The 20,082-nt window shown below is 38.3% G+C and overlaps 1 protein-coding gene across 1 annotated transcript in view; it reads left to right on the forward strand.

The window, feature by feature from the left end:
* The window catches only part of LOC116098330 (vomeronasal type-2 receptor 26-like), a 55,017-nt gene that overhangs the window by 21,578 nt on the left and 13,357 nt on the right, over positions 1-20,082 (forward strand). Inside the window, exons 3-5 of the mRNA XM_031380971.1 lie at positions 4,943-5,752; positions 16,594-16,818; positions 19,595-19,718. Coding sequence (XP_031236831.1) covers positions 4,943-5,752; positions 16,594-16,818; positions 19,595-19,718 — 1,159 coding nt within the window. The remainder of the gene's footprint in view (positions 1-4,942; positions 5,753-16,593; positions 16,819-19,594; positions 19,719-20,082) is intronic.

Genomic DNA, 20,082 nt, shown 5'->3' on the forward strand with positions numbered 1-20,082 from the left:
GAAGAAGAAGAAGAAGAAGAAGAAGAAGAAGAAGAAGAAGAAGAAGAAGAAGAAGAAAAGAAGTAGTAAAGGGGAACCAGGTGGCGCGAGAGAGAGTTAAAAAATGGGACTGAACCATGGTGTGCTTTCAGTCCTTCATCTGTATTCAACAGACTCTGTTATAAGCAGCCAGGCAGAAACCCCTCCCCCAGGCCGTCAGCATCTTGAGGCCTAATCAGCATCTTCACCTTCATCTTCAGTCTCTGGAGGCCGGAGTTCTGGCATAGCAGGGACTTGGAGAGAGTCCCTGGCATAGCAGGGACTTGGCTATTCATGGCAAGGCAAGGTCTGAGAACCAGCTCCTGGCTGGAGGGCGGTCACAGTTCCTCCTTATTTATTTATTAAAAATTAGCTGGACTGGTGCATATTTATGCACCATAGTCCTGCCTGGGAATTTTATGGTGGCTTAGCGACCCCGCCTGATTTAGATGTAAATCTACTGGACTCTTCCTTACCCGTCCTGGATATCATGTGCAACTAGTTTGTGTTTATTTGCACAAACCGAGCCTTTTAGAGTCTATTAATAAACACGGCCTCTTGGCACATGACTCTGTCTTAGGTTGGTGAGAGCCATAGATCCATACAAACATCATTGACTGCAGGCCTTCACAGAGCACCTCATTCCCATACAGACTTAAGTCACAACTTGCCTATAATGCCTTTCTTCATCACAATGAATAACTGCCACATAGAATCTCTCTGGAGTCCAGTATGGAGTAGGGCCCGAATGTCTGTAATGAACCTGCTTGAGATAAAAGCTCAAAAGTTTAAGAGCAGCAAGCATAACATTATCTTTAAGGATGTCCCAGGCACTTCAGTTGCAAGTTAGCTACACTCAGGCCCAAGGCTTGGCCTTTAGGTGTAGGGGGAAGCTGCCATTAACTCTTAGAAAAAAGTGGAGGCTACTTCAGCCAAGTGAACTTTGTTGGCTATAAAAATTTTTACCCATTATTTTAGTAGAAAACATGTTTATGAAAAGGACTTTGGATCTGTATCCACTTGATGAATCAGTGTTTCAGGCAGCCATCATGCTCTGACGCAAACGAAGCCTCTTCCCCAGATCAAAACGGGGTCAGGATCATACCACGTGTGAGTAAGTGGATCTCGCCATTTTACCATGGCATAAGAACTGGAAATGTGTGGATACCAATGGCGATCTGCAGGAGACTGACCTTGAGCATCAGACTGCAAAAAATATTTTTAAAACAAGCAAAAAGTGAGATATGCTTTTGGAGGTAACTTTGGAGTGGGGGCATGATTCCCACTCCTTTTCTTATTAAAAAAATCAAATTCTCAAAGTGCGAAGTGCATATTGAGTAATTTATTGTCTCTGAGAATTATAAATTAGCTCAATAATATGGGTAATGTTAAATTGTTTTAAATGCTTGACTGTAATTGTCAGTTTTATAATGTGTTCCAATCTAATTAGGAACACTAGGAATAGAAAATTAACATAGGCAATGATTGCACATTTTGTTGCTTTTCCTGTTAAGGCAATTGCAATTAAAAAGTCTAAGAAGGAATTAATAGTCATATGTGTATATTTGTGTTTTATTTTTTAAATTAGAATTATATTTTAAAAATGTCAAATTATCATAAGCAATTGAAAGCTCTGATATATGTATGTACCCATAGGTCAATATATCAATTAAGACTTAATTTTAGTACTTGATAAATAGTGACTACAGCACACAGTTTAATTATTTGTGCTGAAGTAGGGGAGAAAATCATGAGATTAAACACGTGACTTACATATAATTTTCTCTCATAAAAGGGTTGTAGAAGTATATACTATTATGGGATGTATATATAAATTCATAGGAAATATAAAAACACACATACAAACAAATTTTAACAATTTGTCTACTTTAGATAAATATCAATTTTGTCTAAAATTTTTTATTATGTAATAGGCAAAATATCAATTAATAGTTTGTAGTAATCAAATTTGATTGCTGTTTGAAGCAAGAAATAGATGTCTTCTAAAATATATTTATGATTTTATTATATCACCACAACTTTATAGTACGATATTAAACTTTACTTGGAATATGAGAAAAGATGAATTTATATTAATGTTTTCTTTTTGTCAAAGCGTTGTTTGGGCATATTTAAAACCCCAAACATTTGATTATAATAGATAACAATTGTTTAAAGAAGCTTCCTTTACCTTCTGTAAAAAGCTCTGAGTCTCTCAAGGCCTAAGTTTTGTGGTGAGTTTAAGGTAAGGCCTTAGTCAAAATTAATTTGAAATAAGTAACTCATCTTTTCTTACTTAACCTTTTTGGCATAATTGAGGCTTAAATATTGAAAAAGATATTACTTTTGAAACTTTTTCTAGAGCAACTAATACACATTTGTAAAGGTATTGAGATCTCCTATTAGAGGGGTTAGAGCAATGTATACTGAAAAATTCAAAGTCCTAGCCTCTTGTACTGAATCAGAGACAAAAAAAGAATAAAGGCAAAATTTTAAGCAAAATCTTGAAAATTACCATAGTTTTAGGCCAGATTGTAATGTTATAATACATTTTATAAGGTTTATGTCCTCACTGACCTTTTATAAATTTTAAAATCAAAGCTACTTCTAAATTTCGCCTGGTGATTGGCCTGCAAGCGGTTGTGAAAATCAATATCAGCCTGCAACTTACTCTGTGGCCACTAGATGGCGCTGAGCAGTTGTGAAACTCTAGTTGGCATGGCATTGTAAATAGAGTGTCCGTGCACTGTGGTGATTGTTAGGCTGGTAGGCATGAAGCCTTAGTGAGTGCATCTGTTTTCCGGCCTTGGCAGTTGTGTGATTGCCCCCACTGTCACCGCAGCTGTGGCCGGCTGGCTCTTGTCTGTTCAGCGGTACCACTGCTGCCTGTTCTACCACGCTCGAGGCGTGAGCAGTCTGAGCGCACCTGTGTGCAGTGGTGGCGATGGCTCCAGCCATGCCCTGTGGCTGTCTCTGTGCAGCACGTTTGTGCATGGTGACTTTACACCACTGCCACTTGTGCTCTAGCCCCGCAGACTGGCACTTTAGCAATGTCCGAAATGGCAGTGGCTACGGGCCTCTTTTTCCGCTTGGGCTGGGCTGCGTAGGGCTGTGCAGTAGCGTGTCTGCCCGAGTGGTGGCTAGGCCTGCCCCACTTGGGTCGGAGTGGCGAGTGAATTTTTCGCTGTACACCTTTATGCCACAGCCTGTGGTAGGGATCTGAAGCCGGCTGCCCTGCCATGTTCTAGGTGTCTGGCACCCCTTGGGATTTTTTGGGAGACGTGGAAGTTTGCCCGTCTTGGTAGTCTTTGTCCCTTTACCCTGGGCCGCTGTCGGCATGTGGCATGTGCCCACAGTGCAGCAGATCCGCAGCATGCCTGCCCAACGGGCCGCTAGCCACACTTTTAGCCCTGGAAGGTCTCTTCCCCGCAGGGCTGTCTCAGGGTCTGGGCTCTTGCCCCTGGCCTCGAACTCGGAAATCCGCCTGCCTCTGCTTCCCAAGTGCTGGGATTAAAGACGTGCACCACCACTGCCCGGCTCCAAATCACATGTCTTAAAAGTAGTTTCTCGCAGGGCAACTTAACTCAGCCTCCGCTGTGTTATAACACAAAGCACAGGACCCTAATCATTCATACCACAGGACGAAAACGCACATAAACCAACACAGAGTTAAGTCTAGGAATTTCTCCTGAATAAGCCATAGAGAAAGCCAGACTTCTCTCGGTGTCTTTGGGATAGTTCTGAAATCCATTTTTTTTTTCTTCTGTTTTCCAAGGAGCTCCATCAAGGCAGTGTTGTTCTCTAGTTATCTTCTCATTCCCAGGTCCACGCTGTGGCGCCATTCTGTTGTTTCTTGTAGTTAAATATGAATGGATTTTCTGGAAGAGAAGTGGGAACCTAAAGAAATAAAGGGGAACTGGATGGTGAGAGAGAATTGAAAAATGAGACCAAGCCATGGTGTGCTTTCAGTCCTCCATCTGTATTCAACTAACTCTGTTATAAGCAGGCAGGCAGAAACCCCTCCCCAATTCCGTCAGCATCTTCCCGCCCAACCAACATCTTCATCTTCAGTTTCTGGAGGTGGGAGTTCCGGGGTAGCAAGAACTTGGAGAGAGGTGTGGCTATTTGTGGAAAGGCAAGGTCTGAGAACCAGCTCCTGGCTGGAGGAGGGTCACAAAAAGGGTTGTTTCATGACAATATTAGATTAAGTGAATTGAATTTGATAATTGGTTATTTGATACAGCAGATTAGCTTATTAATGTTCTAGTCCATGCCCCATCTAAGGGGAGATGCCCTAAAGTCTGTAAGAATGACAGTGTAGACAACTCAACTGAAGTTTTCTGGTAAGAAGGATAGCAGTGTGAGGGGGGTGATGGGAGGTTTCTGATAAAAGAGAGGCTTTATAACAAGCATTGAGGTAGATAGCCAGCCTTCTAACCTAAGCAAGCTTATTTTAGGCTAGTTGACTATGGATTAAAAAAGACAAGAGACAGGAACTTCACTAGTGGATTTTACAATGCTTCATAGATTCCTCTTTATTGGTTAATTAGTTATAGATTTGTGACTCCAAATCAAGGGGCTTTAGTGTTAATGTTTCTCCACTTCCATTATCAGGAAGATGAAAGTTTTGGTGTCGAAGTGACAGATTTGCAAATGCTCTTGTTTGACTGTGATTACCTGAACTGAGATCAGGAAATAGTTACTCTGTGGCCAAGTTTGGTATGTTGTATAAAAGTACAAAGAAAAAGATACATTTCCTATCCACAGTGAAGAGTAAGTGACATAGGTAACAGATTTGTATTTCTTAGTAAAGTTACTTAACTGTCTAATTTCTCCTAGAATGCATAAACAGAAAAAGTAAACCAAATCATTTGAGAATAAACCGAATTGTCATGTCTTAAGTAGTAACTTTCCTTCTGTTCAGATCAGCTATGGTCCTTTTGACCAGAGTCTTGGGACCAGAGTCCAGATCCAGTCTCCTTACCAGTTTCCTGTGCACACTGCAGCTCTGCATCGAGGAATTGTTCGTCTGCTGCTATACTTCACTTGGGTCTGGGTTGGCCTGGTGGTCTCAGATGATATGACGGGAGAACTCTTCCTTAGGGATATAACAGAGGCGATGACAGATCATGGAATTTGTGTTGCATTTGCAGAAAAGGGTCCAGTATTTTCTTCTGTTGGTGCAGCAGACTGGCACCTTTTAATGGAAAAAGTCACAATGACTCGTGTTATTGTTGCATTTGGTGACACTCATGATTTTGTGATGATTGTCCCTCTCATCATTTGCTATACTCCTTTTGGTAATGTCTGGATCACAAATTCTGACTGGTATAGCACTGCATTACCCTTTAAACAAAATCAAGTTTATACACACTTTGGTGGAGGATTATCATTTTTGGTTCACATGGATGAAATTCTGGGATTTAAGGATTTTCTCAGAAGTGTTCAACCTAGAAAATACCCTCATAATATCTTTATCCAGGATGTGTGGTCCATCTTATTTGAATGTCCACATTCCTATCAGCACGGAGTCAGGGAACTAAGTCAATGTGAGCCAAATGGCAGCCTGAACACACGACCTCTGCATGCTTGGGATATGAATACTTCACCCTCAAGTTACAAAGTCCATGCTGCTGTGTATGCCATTGCCCAGGCACTCCATGAGGAGCTGTCACTCAGAGTGGAAGGAGACTCATTCGATAAAAGTGTTCTCTGGACTCCTCTCCCATGGAAGGTAGCAATAGCTGTTCTTATGTTTTCTTAGAGTACTGGGTCTGCCTTTTAATTTTTCTATTTTGATTCATGATGTATCATACTTAGTGTTAGAAAAATATTTCTTATGCTAGCATGCTTCTTTATGCTACTATCTCCTTCTCATAGTATTCATGTTTATTTCAGAAGTATAAAGTAGCATAAAGAAATAGTGTTAGAAAAAAACACATTGGCTCTGACCCCGGGACTCAAGTGAGACTGCAATTTTCTCTCTTGTGACTGCATAAGGTGGGGCCAGCCAGGAGGCACAGAAGTAGCAGAGCAGCTGGGACAGGGTCCTTCCTGTATCCATCTGCACCTAGAAGGTAGGGCTGTTCCACAGCCCTCTGTTCACCATTCCTGCCAGTAGAGAGCTTGTGTCCAGGGAGTGCTCTGACCCTAAGACTCAGGTGAGACTGCCATTTTCTCTCTTGTGACTGTCTAAGGCAGGACTAGCCAGAGGCACAGGCTGCAGAAGCAACAGAGCAGATGAGACAGGGTCCTTCCTGCATCCATCTGCACCCAGGAGATGGGGCTATTCCACAGCCGTCTATGCACGGGTCTTGCCAGGAGAAAGCTGGTCTCCCAGGAGTGCTGACACAGGCTTACAAACGTACAGGAGGAACAAGCTCCAGCCAGAGACAGCAAGAACATCTAACACAAGTGATTAACAAATGGAAAAACGCAAATGCAAGAATCATATCAACAGAAATTAAGACTACTTGGCATCATCAAAACTCAATACTCCCAGCACAGCAAGTCCTGGTTACCCCAACACACCAGAAAAGCAAGATTTGGATTTAAAATCATTTGCTGATAGACAATTAAAATAAAACATAAATAACTTCCTTAAAGAAATACAGGAGAACACAGGTAAACTGGCAGGAGCCCTTAAAGAGGAAACACAAAAATCCTTTAAAGAACTACAGGAAAACACAAACAAACAGGTGAAGGAATTGAATAAAACAATCCAGGATCTAAAAATAAAAGTAGAAACAATGAATGAGATATCTCTGGAGATAGAAAACCTAGGAAAGAAGTCAGGAGCCATCCATGCAAGCATTGCCAAAAGAATACAAGAGATAGAAGAGAGAATCTCAGGTGCAGAAGATACCATAGAAAACATTGACACAACAGTTAAAGAAAACACAAAATGCAAAAAGATCCTAATCCAAAACATCCAGGAAATCCAGGACGCAATGAGAAGACCAAACCTAAGGATAATATGTATAGAAGAGAGTGAAGCCTCCCAACTTAAAGGGCTGGTAAATATCTTCAACAAAATTATAGAAGAAAACTTTAATAATCTAAAGAAAGTAATGCCCATGAACATACAAGAAGCCTACATAACTCTAAATAGTTTGGACCAGAAAAGAAATTCCTTCTGCCACATAATAATCAAAACACCAAATGCACAAAGCAAAGAAAGAGTATTAGAAGCAGCAAGGGAAAAAGACCCAATAAATATATAGAGGCAGACGTATCAGACTTATACTACAAATACTTCTCATCAGAGACTACAAATGCCAGAAGATTCTGGACTGATATCATACAGACCCTAAGAGAACACAAATCCCAGCCCAGACTACTATACCCAACAAAACTCACAATTACCATAGATGGAGAAACCAAGGTATTCCATGACAAAACCAAATTTACACAATATTTTTCCACAAATACAGCCTTTCAAAGGACAATAAATGGAAAGTTCCAACACAAGGAGGGAAACTACATCCCAAAAAAACAAGAAAGTAATCTTTCACCAAAACCAAAAGAAGATAGCCACATGAACAGAATTCCAACTCTTAACAACAAAAATAACAGGAAGCAACAATTACTTTTCCTTAATATCTATTAATATCAATGGATTCAATTCCCCAATAAAAAGACATAAACTAACAGACTGGTTATGTAAACAGGACCCAACATTTTGCTGCATACAAGAAACCCACCTCAGTGACAAAGACAGACACTACCTCAGATTGAAAGTCTGGAAAACAATTTTCCAAGCAAATGGTCCCAAGAAAAAAGCTAGAGTAACTATTTTAATTTCAAATAAAATCAACTTTCAACCTAAAATTATCAAAAAAGATAAGGAGGGACACTTCATACTCATCAAAGGTAAAATTTACCAAGATGAACTCTCAATTCTGAACCTCTATGCTCCAAATGCAAGGCCATCTACATTCATAAAAGAAACTTTACTAAAGTTTTACTTTACATTGCTCCCCACAAGTAATAGTGGGAGACTTCTATATCCCACTCTCAGCAAAGGACACATCATGGAAACAGAAACTAAGCAGAGATACAGTGAAACTAACAGAAGTTATGAACCAATTGGATTTAACAGGTATTTATCTAAAACAAAAGGATACACCTTCTTCTCAGCACCTCATGGTATCTTCTTCAAAATTGTCCATATAATCTATCACAAAACAGTTCTCATCAGATACAAGAAGATTGAAATAATTCCATGCATCCTATCAGATCATCACGAACTAAGGCTGGTCCTCAAAAATAACATAAACAATAGAAAGCCCACATACAGGTGGAAGCTGAAAAATTCTCTGTTTAATGATAACTTGGTCAAAGAAGAAATAAAGAAAGAAATTAGAGACTTTTTAGAGTTTAATGAAAATGAAGCCACAACATTCCCAGTCTTATGGGACACAATGGAAGCAGTCCTAAGAGGAAAACTCATAGCTCTGAGTTCCTCCAAAAAGAAACTGGAGAGAGCATACACTAGCTGTTTGACACCACATCTGAAAGCTCTAGAACAAAAAGAAGCAAATAGACCCAAGAGGACTAGACAGCAGGAAATAATCAAATTCAGGACTGAAATCATCCAAGTAGAAACAAAAAGAACTATACAAAGAGTTAAACAAACCTGGAGCTGGTTCTTTGAGAAAATCAACAAAATAGATAAACCCCTAGCCAGACTAACTAGAGGGCACAGAGACAGTACTCTAATTAACAAAATCAGAAATGAAAAAAAGAGACATAACAAGAGAAACTGAGGAAATCCAAAAAATCATGAGATCCTACTACAAAAGCCTATACTCAACAAAACTGAAAAACCTATATGAAATGGACAATTTTCTAGACAGATACCAGGTACCAAAGTTAAATCAAGATCAGTTAAATGATCTAAACAGTCCCATATCTGCTAACGAAATAGAAACAGTCATTAATAGTCTCCCAACCAAAAAAAGCCCAGGACCAGATGGGTTTTGTGCAGAGTTTTATCAGACCTTCAAAGAAGACCTAAAACCAATACTTCTCAATCCATTCTACAAAGTAGAAACAGAAGGTATGCTACACAATTTGTTCTATGAAGCCACAATTACTCTGATACCTAAACCACACAAAGACCCAACAAAGAAAGAGAACTTCAGACCAACTTCCCTTATGAATACCAATGTAAAAATACTGAATAAAATTTTTTCAAACCAAATCTAAGAACAAATCAAAATGATCATCCATCATGATCAAGTAGGCTTCATCCCAGGGATGCAGGGATGGTTCAATATGCAGAAATTCATCAAAGTAATTCACTATATAAACAAACTTAAAGAAAGAAACCATATGATTATTTCATTAGATGCAGAGAAAGCTTTTGACAAAATCTAACATCCCTTCATGATAAAAGTCTTGGAAAGATCAGGAATTCAAGGTCCTACCTAAACATAGTAAAAGCAATTTACCGCAAACCAGTAGTTAACATCAAACTAAATGGAGAGAAACTTGAAGCAATCCCACTTAAAATTAGGGACTAGACAAGGCTGCCCATTCTCTCCCTACCTATTCCATATTGTACTTGAAATCCTAGTCAGAGTAATTAGACGATTAGTTGGTTATCATTGGGAGGAGAGGCCGTTGATCCTGTGAAGGCTTTATGCCCCAGTGTAGGGGGATGCCAGGGCCAGGAAGTTGGAGAAGGTGAGTTAGTGAGCAGGGGGAAAGGGGAGGGAATAGGGGTTTTTCTTAGAGAGGAAACCAGGAAAGGGGAGAACATTTGAAATGTAAATAAAGAAAATATCTAATAAAAAAGCACATTGTAGTGTTTAAAGTTGAGCTAACATTTCTATCAGAAAACAATATGTGCATGATGGTGTGAAAATGGACTTCCTAGTTTAATCAAATTCAAACAATAACATTTATGTTATTTGTCACATCTTTTTTGTTACTTTTTAAAATGTTCTGTGAAGTAGTGATAATACATAACACAAGAGAGTTATAGAAGTATAAATATGGCATATTTTAAGGATTTTAGGTATATTTGATGCCAATAACTTATTTTGTTTTGATAAACAGATCCTAGAAGAACACATAGATTCTATGAGGCTAGACAATACTATCCATGACTGTTCTCCAGCATATGGGAGGGTGAGGCAGAAGGATGATGAGTTTGAAGCCAGTCTGGGCTGTCTAGCCTCCTATCAGTTGTAAAATGAAGTGTCTCTAATGAGAACTGGACTAGGCACTGCTCTATGACTATAGCAGAATATCCTTAGGAATCTGTTCTTTGACTTGTTGCTTTTGTGGTGGTCTATTGTATTTGGTTCTACCTTAGGACTCTGAGCCACCCAGCTTCAGGTTCCTGACAATACAGGCAGTGTCTTTCATGGGTTGCCTCTCATGGCTTGAGCCTTAAGTTAGACCGGTCATTGCTTAGTCACTTCCTCACATTCTGAAACACCATTTCCCCAGCACATCTTGCTGTTAGGACAGATTGTGAGTCCAAGGTTTGGTGAATGGGTTGGTATCCCAGGTGTACTACTGGGAGCCTTGCCTTGTAACAAAAGATGGGCAGTTCAGGTTCTATCTCCTCCATTACTAAATCCTCACTAAGGTCACCCTCATAGGTTTCAGGAAGCTCCATTCCAGTAGATTTTGACATCGCCTTTAAAAGCCCCACTATTTCATGTCTCTCTGTCTCTCTATTCCTACCCTCCTCCTCTGTACCTCCCCCCCCAAACTTTTTCCTTCTTGTTCCCATCTCCACACACCCACTAGTCTTCCCACAAAATCTATTCTTTTCCATTCCCAGGGAGGTCCATGTGACCTGTCCATTCCCTACCCCCAGAACTCTCCTTGTTACTTAGTCTCTCTGGAGTAGTACTCCATTATATAAAAGTACCACACTTTCTTTATTCATTCTTCCATTGAGAAACATCTATTTTGCTTCCAGCTTCTGGCTATTTTAAATAAAGCCACTATGAACTAATTGGGCAAGTGTCATTGTGGTAAGATGTAGTGTCCTTTGGGATATGCTCAAGAATGGTATAGGTGATTCTTGAGGTAGATTCATTCCCATTTTCTGAGGACCCATCATACTAAATTTCTGTAGTGGTTGTACATGTTTGCACTCCCTTCATCAATGCAAACGTGTTTCCCTTGCTCCCTTTCTTTGTCATCATGAGCTGTCACTTTTATCATTGATCTTAGCCATTCCAATATGTGTAAGATGGAAGGGAAGCTCAAAGTAGTTTCTATTTGCATTTCCCTAATGCATAAAAATGTAGAATATTATTTTAAAATGTTTCTCCCCCCTTTGAGATTCCTCTATTGAGAATTCTCTGTTTAACTCTGTACCTAGTTTAAAAAATTAGATTGGTGATTTGTTGATGCCTTGTGTCTTCAGTTCTTTATATATTTTGGATATTAGCTCTCTGTCAGATTTAGAGTTGGTAAAAAATCCTTTTCTATTCTGTTGAGTGCCATTTTGTCCTATTGATGTTGTTATTTGCCTTGCAGAAGCTTTTTGGTGTCATGAGGTCCTATTTTCTTTTTGACCTATAAGTGTTCTGTTTAGGAACTTGTCTCCTGTGCTAGTATGTATAGAATTAAATAATTAAACAAAATTTGGCAGCACACTCCACACTACCTTCCCCAAAGCTCTGAGTTCTCAAATGAAAGATACACACTCAGCCTTTATAATTTAATATGCCTTAAACAGTTCAACGGTTGGTTAACCACTTCCAAACCTCAATTTGGCTAATCCACCTCTCTCTGATAATCCTGAGTTATCATTTATTACATTTTGAATTTTATCTTGGCTGCTCTGGATCCAGTTGGGGAACCATCCTGGGCTGCAATGTCTTGGCTCCTACATGGCAGTTGTATCTCCCTGTCCTGAATCTTCTCAGGCATGGCATCTCTTCTTCCCCACTTCTCCTAGCATAGTGGATATCTTTCTCCTTCTCCTTCCTCCCTGTCCCTACTCAAGAAATCCTAAAAGTCTCAACTCTGTCTGCCCTGGTTAACCATTGACTGTCAGCATCTTTATTTACCAATCATAACCAACTGGGGCAAGTCCCCAGAAGCTATTATTAGTAGGTAGATGTTCTCGTGTAAACAGGTTTTGGGGGGAACATTTTAGTATTCATAATATAGGCAGTTATAAATATGTTCAAGGCTATTCCCTACTTTTTCTTCCATCAATGGCAGGTGCCCAGAAGCTATGTACATGTAGATGTTCTCATGTAAAGAGTTTTTCTGAACATAATTAGCATTCATAATATAAGCAGTTATAAATATTTTCAAGGCTATTCCCTACTTTTCTTCCATTAAGTTTAGTGCTCCATCAATTCTGTTTTAATGCTGTGATAGTCATTTGGCCTTGAGTTTTGTACAAGGCTAATATGGTTCAACATGAAGACATCTAATTAGACCAGAACCATTTTTGAATATGCTATCTTTTTTCTATTGTATATTTATGGCCTCTTTATAAAAAATGAGGTGTCAATACATGTGTGAATTTATGTGTAGGTCTTCAGTTTGATTCCATTGCTCGACATGTCTGTTTTTATGAGAATACTTTGTGTTTTTTATTACTATAGCACTGTGGTACACTTTAAAATTAGGGATGATATTACCTCAGGAAGTTCTTTTACTGTTTACTATGTTAATTCTACTGATCCATGAGCATGGGAGGTCTTTTCATCTTTTGATATGTTCCTTTCTTTTCTTCAAAGACTTTCTTGTTTTGGCTATCCCAAAATACTTAATATTTTTTGTGGTTATTGTGAAGAGTGTTGTTTCCCTGATTTTTTTCTCAGTCTGTCATTTGTATATAGGAAGGTTACTGATTATTTTTTTTTGAGTTAATCTTGTATCCAGGTACATTGTTGAAAGTGATCATCAGCAATACGAGTTCCCTGGTAGAATTTTGGGGGTTGCTTATGTATACTATCATATCGTCTGTAAATAATAATATCCTGCATTTTTATTTTCTTGTTTATATCATTTGATCTTCTTTAGCTAACTTACTATGTAAGGTCCAATTTGTTTATAACATCTCTTAGCTTCGGTATTTATTAAGTTTGTGTCTAGATGACTCATCCATTGGTAAGAGTGGGGTATTATAGTCTCCCACTATTAATGTGTGTGATCTATGCATGATTTGAGATTTAGTGGTGTTTAACGGGCTTGGGTATAGATGTTTGTGGCAAAGATGTTGAGAACTGAGGTGTCATCTTGGTGGATTTGTCCTTTGATGAGTATGAATATACTTTCCCATCTGTTTTGATTAATTTTCATTTGAAGTCTATTTTTTAGATGTTAGAATATCTACTCTTCCTTGATTTTTAGGTCCATTTGCTTAGCAACCCTTCCCCAACCCTGTACTCTGAGGTAACTACTGTCTTTGATGTTGAGATGTGTTTCCTATATGCTTTGGAAGGTTGGATCCTGTTTTCAGATCCATTCTGTTAGCCTGTGTCTTTTTATTGAGGAATTGTGTCCATTGATATTGAGAGAGATCAATGAAAATTTTTTTTATTGGGTGCTGGAAGTAGTGGTATGTATGAGTGTGTATGTGTGTGTATGTATGTGTGTGTGTGTGTGTATGAGGGAGTGTGGGTGTGTGAGTGTATGTTTGTTTACTTCCCTTTTTTTTTGATTTTTCTACTGTGAGGTTATGTATTTCCTGTGTTTTCATGGGTATATTTCACCTCCTGGGGTTGGAGTTTTCATTTTAGCACCATCTGTAGTGATGAATTTATGGATAGATATTATTTAAATTTGACTTTATTACAGAATATCTTATTTTCCCCATCAATGGTGATTGAAAGTTCTGCTGGATATAGTGATCTGGGCATCTGTGATATCTTAGAGTCTGCAGTGCAATTGCCCAGGACTTTCTGACTTTTAGTGTCTCCACTGAGATGTTTGAGCAATTTGAGTAGGTCTACCTCTATATATTACTTGACCTTTTCCCATTGAAGCATTAATTATTCTTTCTATGTTCTATATGTTTAGTGTTCTGATTATTATATAGCAAAGTGAGTTTATTTTCTGATCCAATCTATTTGGTGTTCTATATACTTATTGCACCTTTATAGGCTTTTTTTTTTTTAGGAGTTAGGAAAGTTTTCTTTTTTGAGTGTGTTAAATATGAGCCTTCAAGCTAGGATCTTCTCCTTGTTCTATTCCAATTATCCCTATTTTCATTTCTATTAAATTTGTTCTTTCCCAATGCCCTATATTTCCTGAATGTTTTATGTTAGGGACATTGACTGTCCCTGTGTATTTCATGTTCACTACCACACAGTCAAGTCTTGGCAGCTTTTTGTTTGTCTGGTTGAGTATTGTGTTTTTCTCCAATTTGTTTCTGTCTTACATTCATACATTTAGTAAATTCACCTTAAATTCATTATTGATTTTTATAATAAAGAATATTGTGTGAGAATTTTCTATTTTGGGGGCATTTGACATCTTCCCTTTTGTCATCTTCTCTTCATCTGACTTCTTTAGATTCAATTGCATATTTTCCTTTCTACTTTTTCTCTTAGGATATCAGTTACACTTAAAAAATTCCTGTGGTTTGTCCAATACATACTTACAAATACTGCTTATCACCAGTGCTGGCACATTAGGCAACTCTTCTGCTTCCTCTTTCGTATTTGTTGTAGCAGTGCTGCCAATGTTTGATTTATCTAAAGATATAGCTATGTGGTATTGTATTTACTTTGTGGTTTTGAGCAGATTATAGCCTACTAAAAAGTAAAGAAAGTACAATGCTGAATTTTACTATGGTATTCTGCTTCATTGGTATTCATGTCTCTCTGTTAGTTTAATTTTCTAGCTTATACAATTTTCCTTTTCTCTGAAAGTTTCCTTTAACATATCTACAAGGCTGGAACATGAACAAAATTTACTTCTGTATATTTAATCTTAGATCATATTCATTTTCCCTTCACTTTGAGAGGAGAATTTTGCTGATTTAATCTTATAAGTAAATCATCCTCCTCTCTCAGGAAGGGATATTTTCACTTATTTTTTCAGAGAATTGTTTTTATTGCTTTTTTATTTTAAATTATAAGGGTAGATATAGTTGTTTTTATATCTACCCTATATGGTCTATTAAAATAATGTATTCTTTGACAGCTACATACAAACATACAAGTATATAATGCCTTATCTTCACACCCATTTCCCTCTGTCCCTTAGTTCTCTGCATCCTCACAGATCTACCAGTCTCCTACCATGTCCCTATCCTATATTCATGTCCTTTTTTTCTTTCATGACCCACTGGATTTATGACCCACAGGGCCCTTCATGTGGGCTTAAGTATGTGGCTATCCAATTAGGCAGGAGGAATTCAAAACTGTTGGTATTTCTGACTACAATGATTTCCTCTCCTTTAGAATCTTTCAGTTTCTAGCATTACTCATGTGATGGGCTGGACCTCATAGGCCTCCTCCCTCATCTGTGGTCAAACATTTTATGTCTTCAATCTTAGGTTGGTCCTATACAGTCAAACTTGGCTGCCATAAGCTCATCAGTGTCATGAGCATGTCACACCTAAAGGACAGCATCCCAGCATCTTGCTCTTGCAATCTCTTAGGCCCCTCTTTCACAATGCTTTCCATTCTTTGGGAACAGTCACATGGCTGTCCTGTTTCAATATGAGCACTCAATAGTCAAATTTTCCTCAACCACTGATATTCTTAGCATAGAGAAGATTCTTTGATATAATATGACAATAACACTATTCTATGTGTGTAAATATGCAGGAGGCAACTCAATGATATGTCTTCTTAGCCAAACAGAAATACGCACACCCATAGGACTTCTGATCTCCTCAGACAATTGTCTTGAATAGGTTTACAGTAACAAGCATGAGTCCTTCTTGTAAGGACATTTTGAAATACAATCAGGAAGGTCTTGTTTACTCCCATAACAGTTGTGCCAGTATTTCTCGAGTATGCACATTCTGTCTGGGAAGTTGGTATTATAGAATGCAAGGTCCACAGTTGGGAAAGGCCTCTGTTGACTTTTCTTCCCCAACAGCTTGCAGTTCAGCTTCTGCCAGTGTGAAAAGTGCCAGACAGACAGACAAGCAGATCTGACAACAGGGAGAGAGTTTTCATCTTAGTTCTGGCCTCACTACTGTGTCCTGCAGCAAAGGTATGTGGTGTCTTCAGCAATACGGTCTGACTATCTGGTTCTTATGTGTAACCAAGGGCAAAGATTGCAACCTGCATAGTCTTGGGGTCTTTTGGTGGTTTCTTAATTGTCACAGGTAATATATATATATATATATATATATATATATATATATAATAAACTGTAATACCTCTGTTCAAATTCTTTTTAAGTTACATTTTTCTTTCTAAATAGCTTAAAGTTGTGCTTTATGTGTGATTTCTTCACATATCTTCAGGTTTGCTTAACTTACCGCACTCTATTCTCTCTGACTCCCATCCTTCTTTGCAGCTCTCCATTACATGATTCTCTACAGAATTAGGTTATTTAATTCAGGTTATTTGCATCTCAATGATTTCCAGTGCAAGTTCTGAAAATTATTTTCTCTTTTAGCTCCATCCATTCTTACAGAAAGGCCAGTTTGGGAGAAGCTCCAATAAGGATAACATTGTGAACAAGGAGGTTTCGGCTACCAAATTTGACATTTTTAATTACCAGTCTCTGCAGGGCGGTACCAAAGCTCAAGTGAAAGTTGGCGAGTTTGTCCTCAAATCTCATGGTGTTCAACATCTTTCCCTAAATGAAGAACTCATAACGTGGGGTGAACACCACAATCTGGTGAGTAAGTTTGAAGTCAGCAGTGTGTGCTGTTCTCAGAGTGGAATTCCTCAGAGAACAGGGTTAAGGGACTGCTGAGTGCCATGAGGCTGAGAGTGCCCTAACATTTTCCTTTCCAATGCTAAACATCAGAACTTCCTGCCTGCAGAATCACTGTAAGAATTACTGATTCACTTCGGATTAATTTTTCAGATGATTTCATCCTTGTAATGAACAGATACACCCATGGACTACCTAGAAAGAAAGAAAAAAAAAACCAAATAATATCTTGGTCAGTTTTCTGGATGGATTGTACAGGTCAAGGCTATAGTGGAAGTAACTGCCTTCCATAAATAAATGAAATAAAGACATGTGGACAAACCAGTCTCCACAAATGAGGATTTGTAAATATAATGTTTATTTTCATGAAGTTAATTGTCATCTCTGAGGCTTTCTACCTCCATTTGCTAATCTAAGCCTATTTCTGGATGCTTCTAGACTCCTTACAATCTATTCTAGGCCTAGAATGTTTACAGCTTTTGAGTGCAGAATAAGCTCACCATCTCTACCTCTTTCTGAATTCTGTCTGACTGGTTCAACTCAGCTATTCTGGCTCAAATTCTTCTCCAAGTTGACTGGTTCAATCTGACTTCTCTCAGTCTTTGACTGAATTTGCTCTGCTTGGCCTCATTCTACCTTTGGCAATATGTTCTAATTTTTTGGCTCCTTTTCAAATTCTGACTGTTTCTGTCTTTACCTGTGTTTAGCTTGTTCTCTCTGCAACCTGTCTCTGTACAACTGTCCCAGTAAAACTCACTGTGCCCCCTTCTCCTAACCCTCATGCACTGTTCCCCTAAGTTGCTGTCAAAGGCATCTAGGAAGGGCTATGGCAAGCAAGTAAGATTTCTGGAGATAGCCCAGAAATCTTCTGGGTGGCTGCAATGGGTGCTCTCTGAGAGAGAATCAGACTTTGATTCAGATATTGCTTCTCTTGCCTCTTACTATTTCCTCTCACTATTCTCTTCCCTCTCACTATTTCCTCTCACTATTATCTTTCCTCTTACTATTCCATAGCTTAATGATTTCCTGGGTATTTACTCACCCTGTTGGGCAGACTTCCTGTAGAATCAATATGAAGATGTACTTTCATGTAGTATCGCTGTTTAGATGAATTGATGATTCCCTAATTGCTGATCATGATTTTATAGAGCTCCTAAATTGATATAAGTATTCTCAAGTGCCCTACACAATAAAAGTTGCAAGTAGAGCTGTGTGTACCTCATGTGCTATGGACTAATTGCAGTAGGGAGAAAAACCAGGATTGGAACAAATTAATGATCAAGGAAAAAACTTTTATTCAACTATAGATCCAAGAAATAGGCCACAGGTGTTCACTATGAAAAACAAGGCCATATGAACTTATAATGATCTTATACAATGAAATAGTGCTTTGAACTTTCAATCTCCTTTCTGCTGTAATTCCCATTTGTTTAACATTTTATGTATGAGGTAATTTTTGTCTTATGTAGAAGAATTTTGTAACTAAAAAGCTATAAAGAACTGAAAGCAAAAATAAAGGCTTGGGAATAATAGTCTCTTTCTGCTTCTTCCAATGTGTGTTTGTCTGTCTGTGTCCCTGGAATTCCTTCCTTCTTTATTCCTTCCTTCCTTCCTTCCTTCCTTCCTTCCTTCCTTCCTTCCTTCCTTTCTTTCTTTCTTTCTTTCTTTCTTTCTTTCTTTCTTTCTTTCTTTCTTTCTCTCTCTCTCTCTTTCTGGCTCAGGAAGAGTTAACTGACTTTGAGCCTCGTCCATGGCTCCTGAGTCAGTGACTAGAGAGCTCTACTAAGTTTCTTTTCTTAATCATCTCTTGCTATTAGCAGGAGTCAATTGCAAGAAGTCATCAGCTTTTGACTTACGAGTAGAAAAACCAAGTTAATTGGCAAAAGCTGTCAGCTTCAACCCCCAGAATAGCAAGAGAGAATTAAATAATCAGAAGCCATTAGTTTCTGGGCCCCAGAACAGTAAGAGAGTGTTAATGGCCAGAGGTGTTCAGCTTTTGTCCTTCATCCGTTACTGTGGGATGAAGTAACATCCCCTCTCAGTACCTGATTGTAGGAGCTAGGACCTCAGCAAATTGTCTCTACTTTCTGTCTATTCAATCTTATTAATATTTCTCCAGTGGAAAACACTGGGTATATCAACCACCCCAAGTCAGGGCTTTTGTTCAGGAGTAGTTGGGCAGCACAAGAATGGAATCCACAATATACATACATACATACATACATACATACATACATACATATATATATATATATATATATATATATATATATATATTTGGTTACAGTTTGGTGAGATTTGTTTTACTTTTTTTTGTGCTTTTGTACTTTATTTTCTAGGTTTTGGATGATTTGTTGTTTTGGGGATTTCAGTTTGTTTTTTGGGAAAGAACTTAACTTTGGATGAGTTGAGAGAGGGAGAGGGTCAGACATGGGGGAGGGGAAGGACATGATCAAAATATATGCAAACTTTATAATTGTATTAACTATAATGAAATATACTATGTAGAAATAAAAATAACAGATCAATGAAATAAAATAAAGTGAGAGAGAGAGAGAGAGAGAGAGGGAGAGAGAAAAAGGAAGAGAAACAGACACTTTGGCCTCATATTCTTTAAAAGCAGGGTAGTTCTGTGATTGTTACAGTATACAGATGGCCTGCTGAAATTTACCATCTGGATGCTTATACTGAATGTCATGAGTTGACTGCCTTCCCTCCTCTCATGTCTTCTATACAGACTCCTTCTGCTGTTTGCAGTCAAAGTTGTCCACTTGGATTTAGGAAAACACCTGTTGAAGGGAAACCATTCTGTTGTTTTGATTGTGTCCCATGTCCAGATGGAGAGATTGCAGATCAAATAGGTATTTATAAAATGATTCTCAATGTTGAAATTTCTAGAAATGGTTTTGAATGTAGAAATTTGTAGAAATAGTTCTGAATGTTGAAATTTCTAGAAATGGTTCTATATTTGAACATTTGTAGAAATGGTTCCAAATGTGGAAACGATGCACCACAGGGTAGGGGTGAGTAACAGAACACCTGAAGACACAGTTATATCTATGTAGCTAACTCTGCAACTCTTTCCATGGGTATTTTGTTCCCCCTTTTAAGAAGGAATTAAGTGACCACATTTTGGTCTTCCTTCTTCTTGAGTTCCTGTGGTTTGTAGGTTGTTCTTCCTGTATTCCAAACTTCTGGGCTAATAACCACTTATCAGAGAGTGCA

Source organism: Mastomys coucha, unplaced genomic scaffold (assembly GCF_008632895.1).
Source record: "Mastomys coucha isolate ucsf_1 unplaced genomic scaffold, UCSF_Mcou_1 pScaffold20, whole genome shotgun sequence".
Taxonomy (NCBI): domain Eukaryota; kingdom Metazoa; phylum Chordata; class Mammalia; order Rodentia; family Muridae; genus Mastomys; species Mastomys coucha.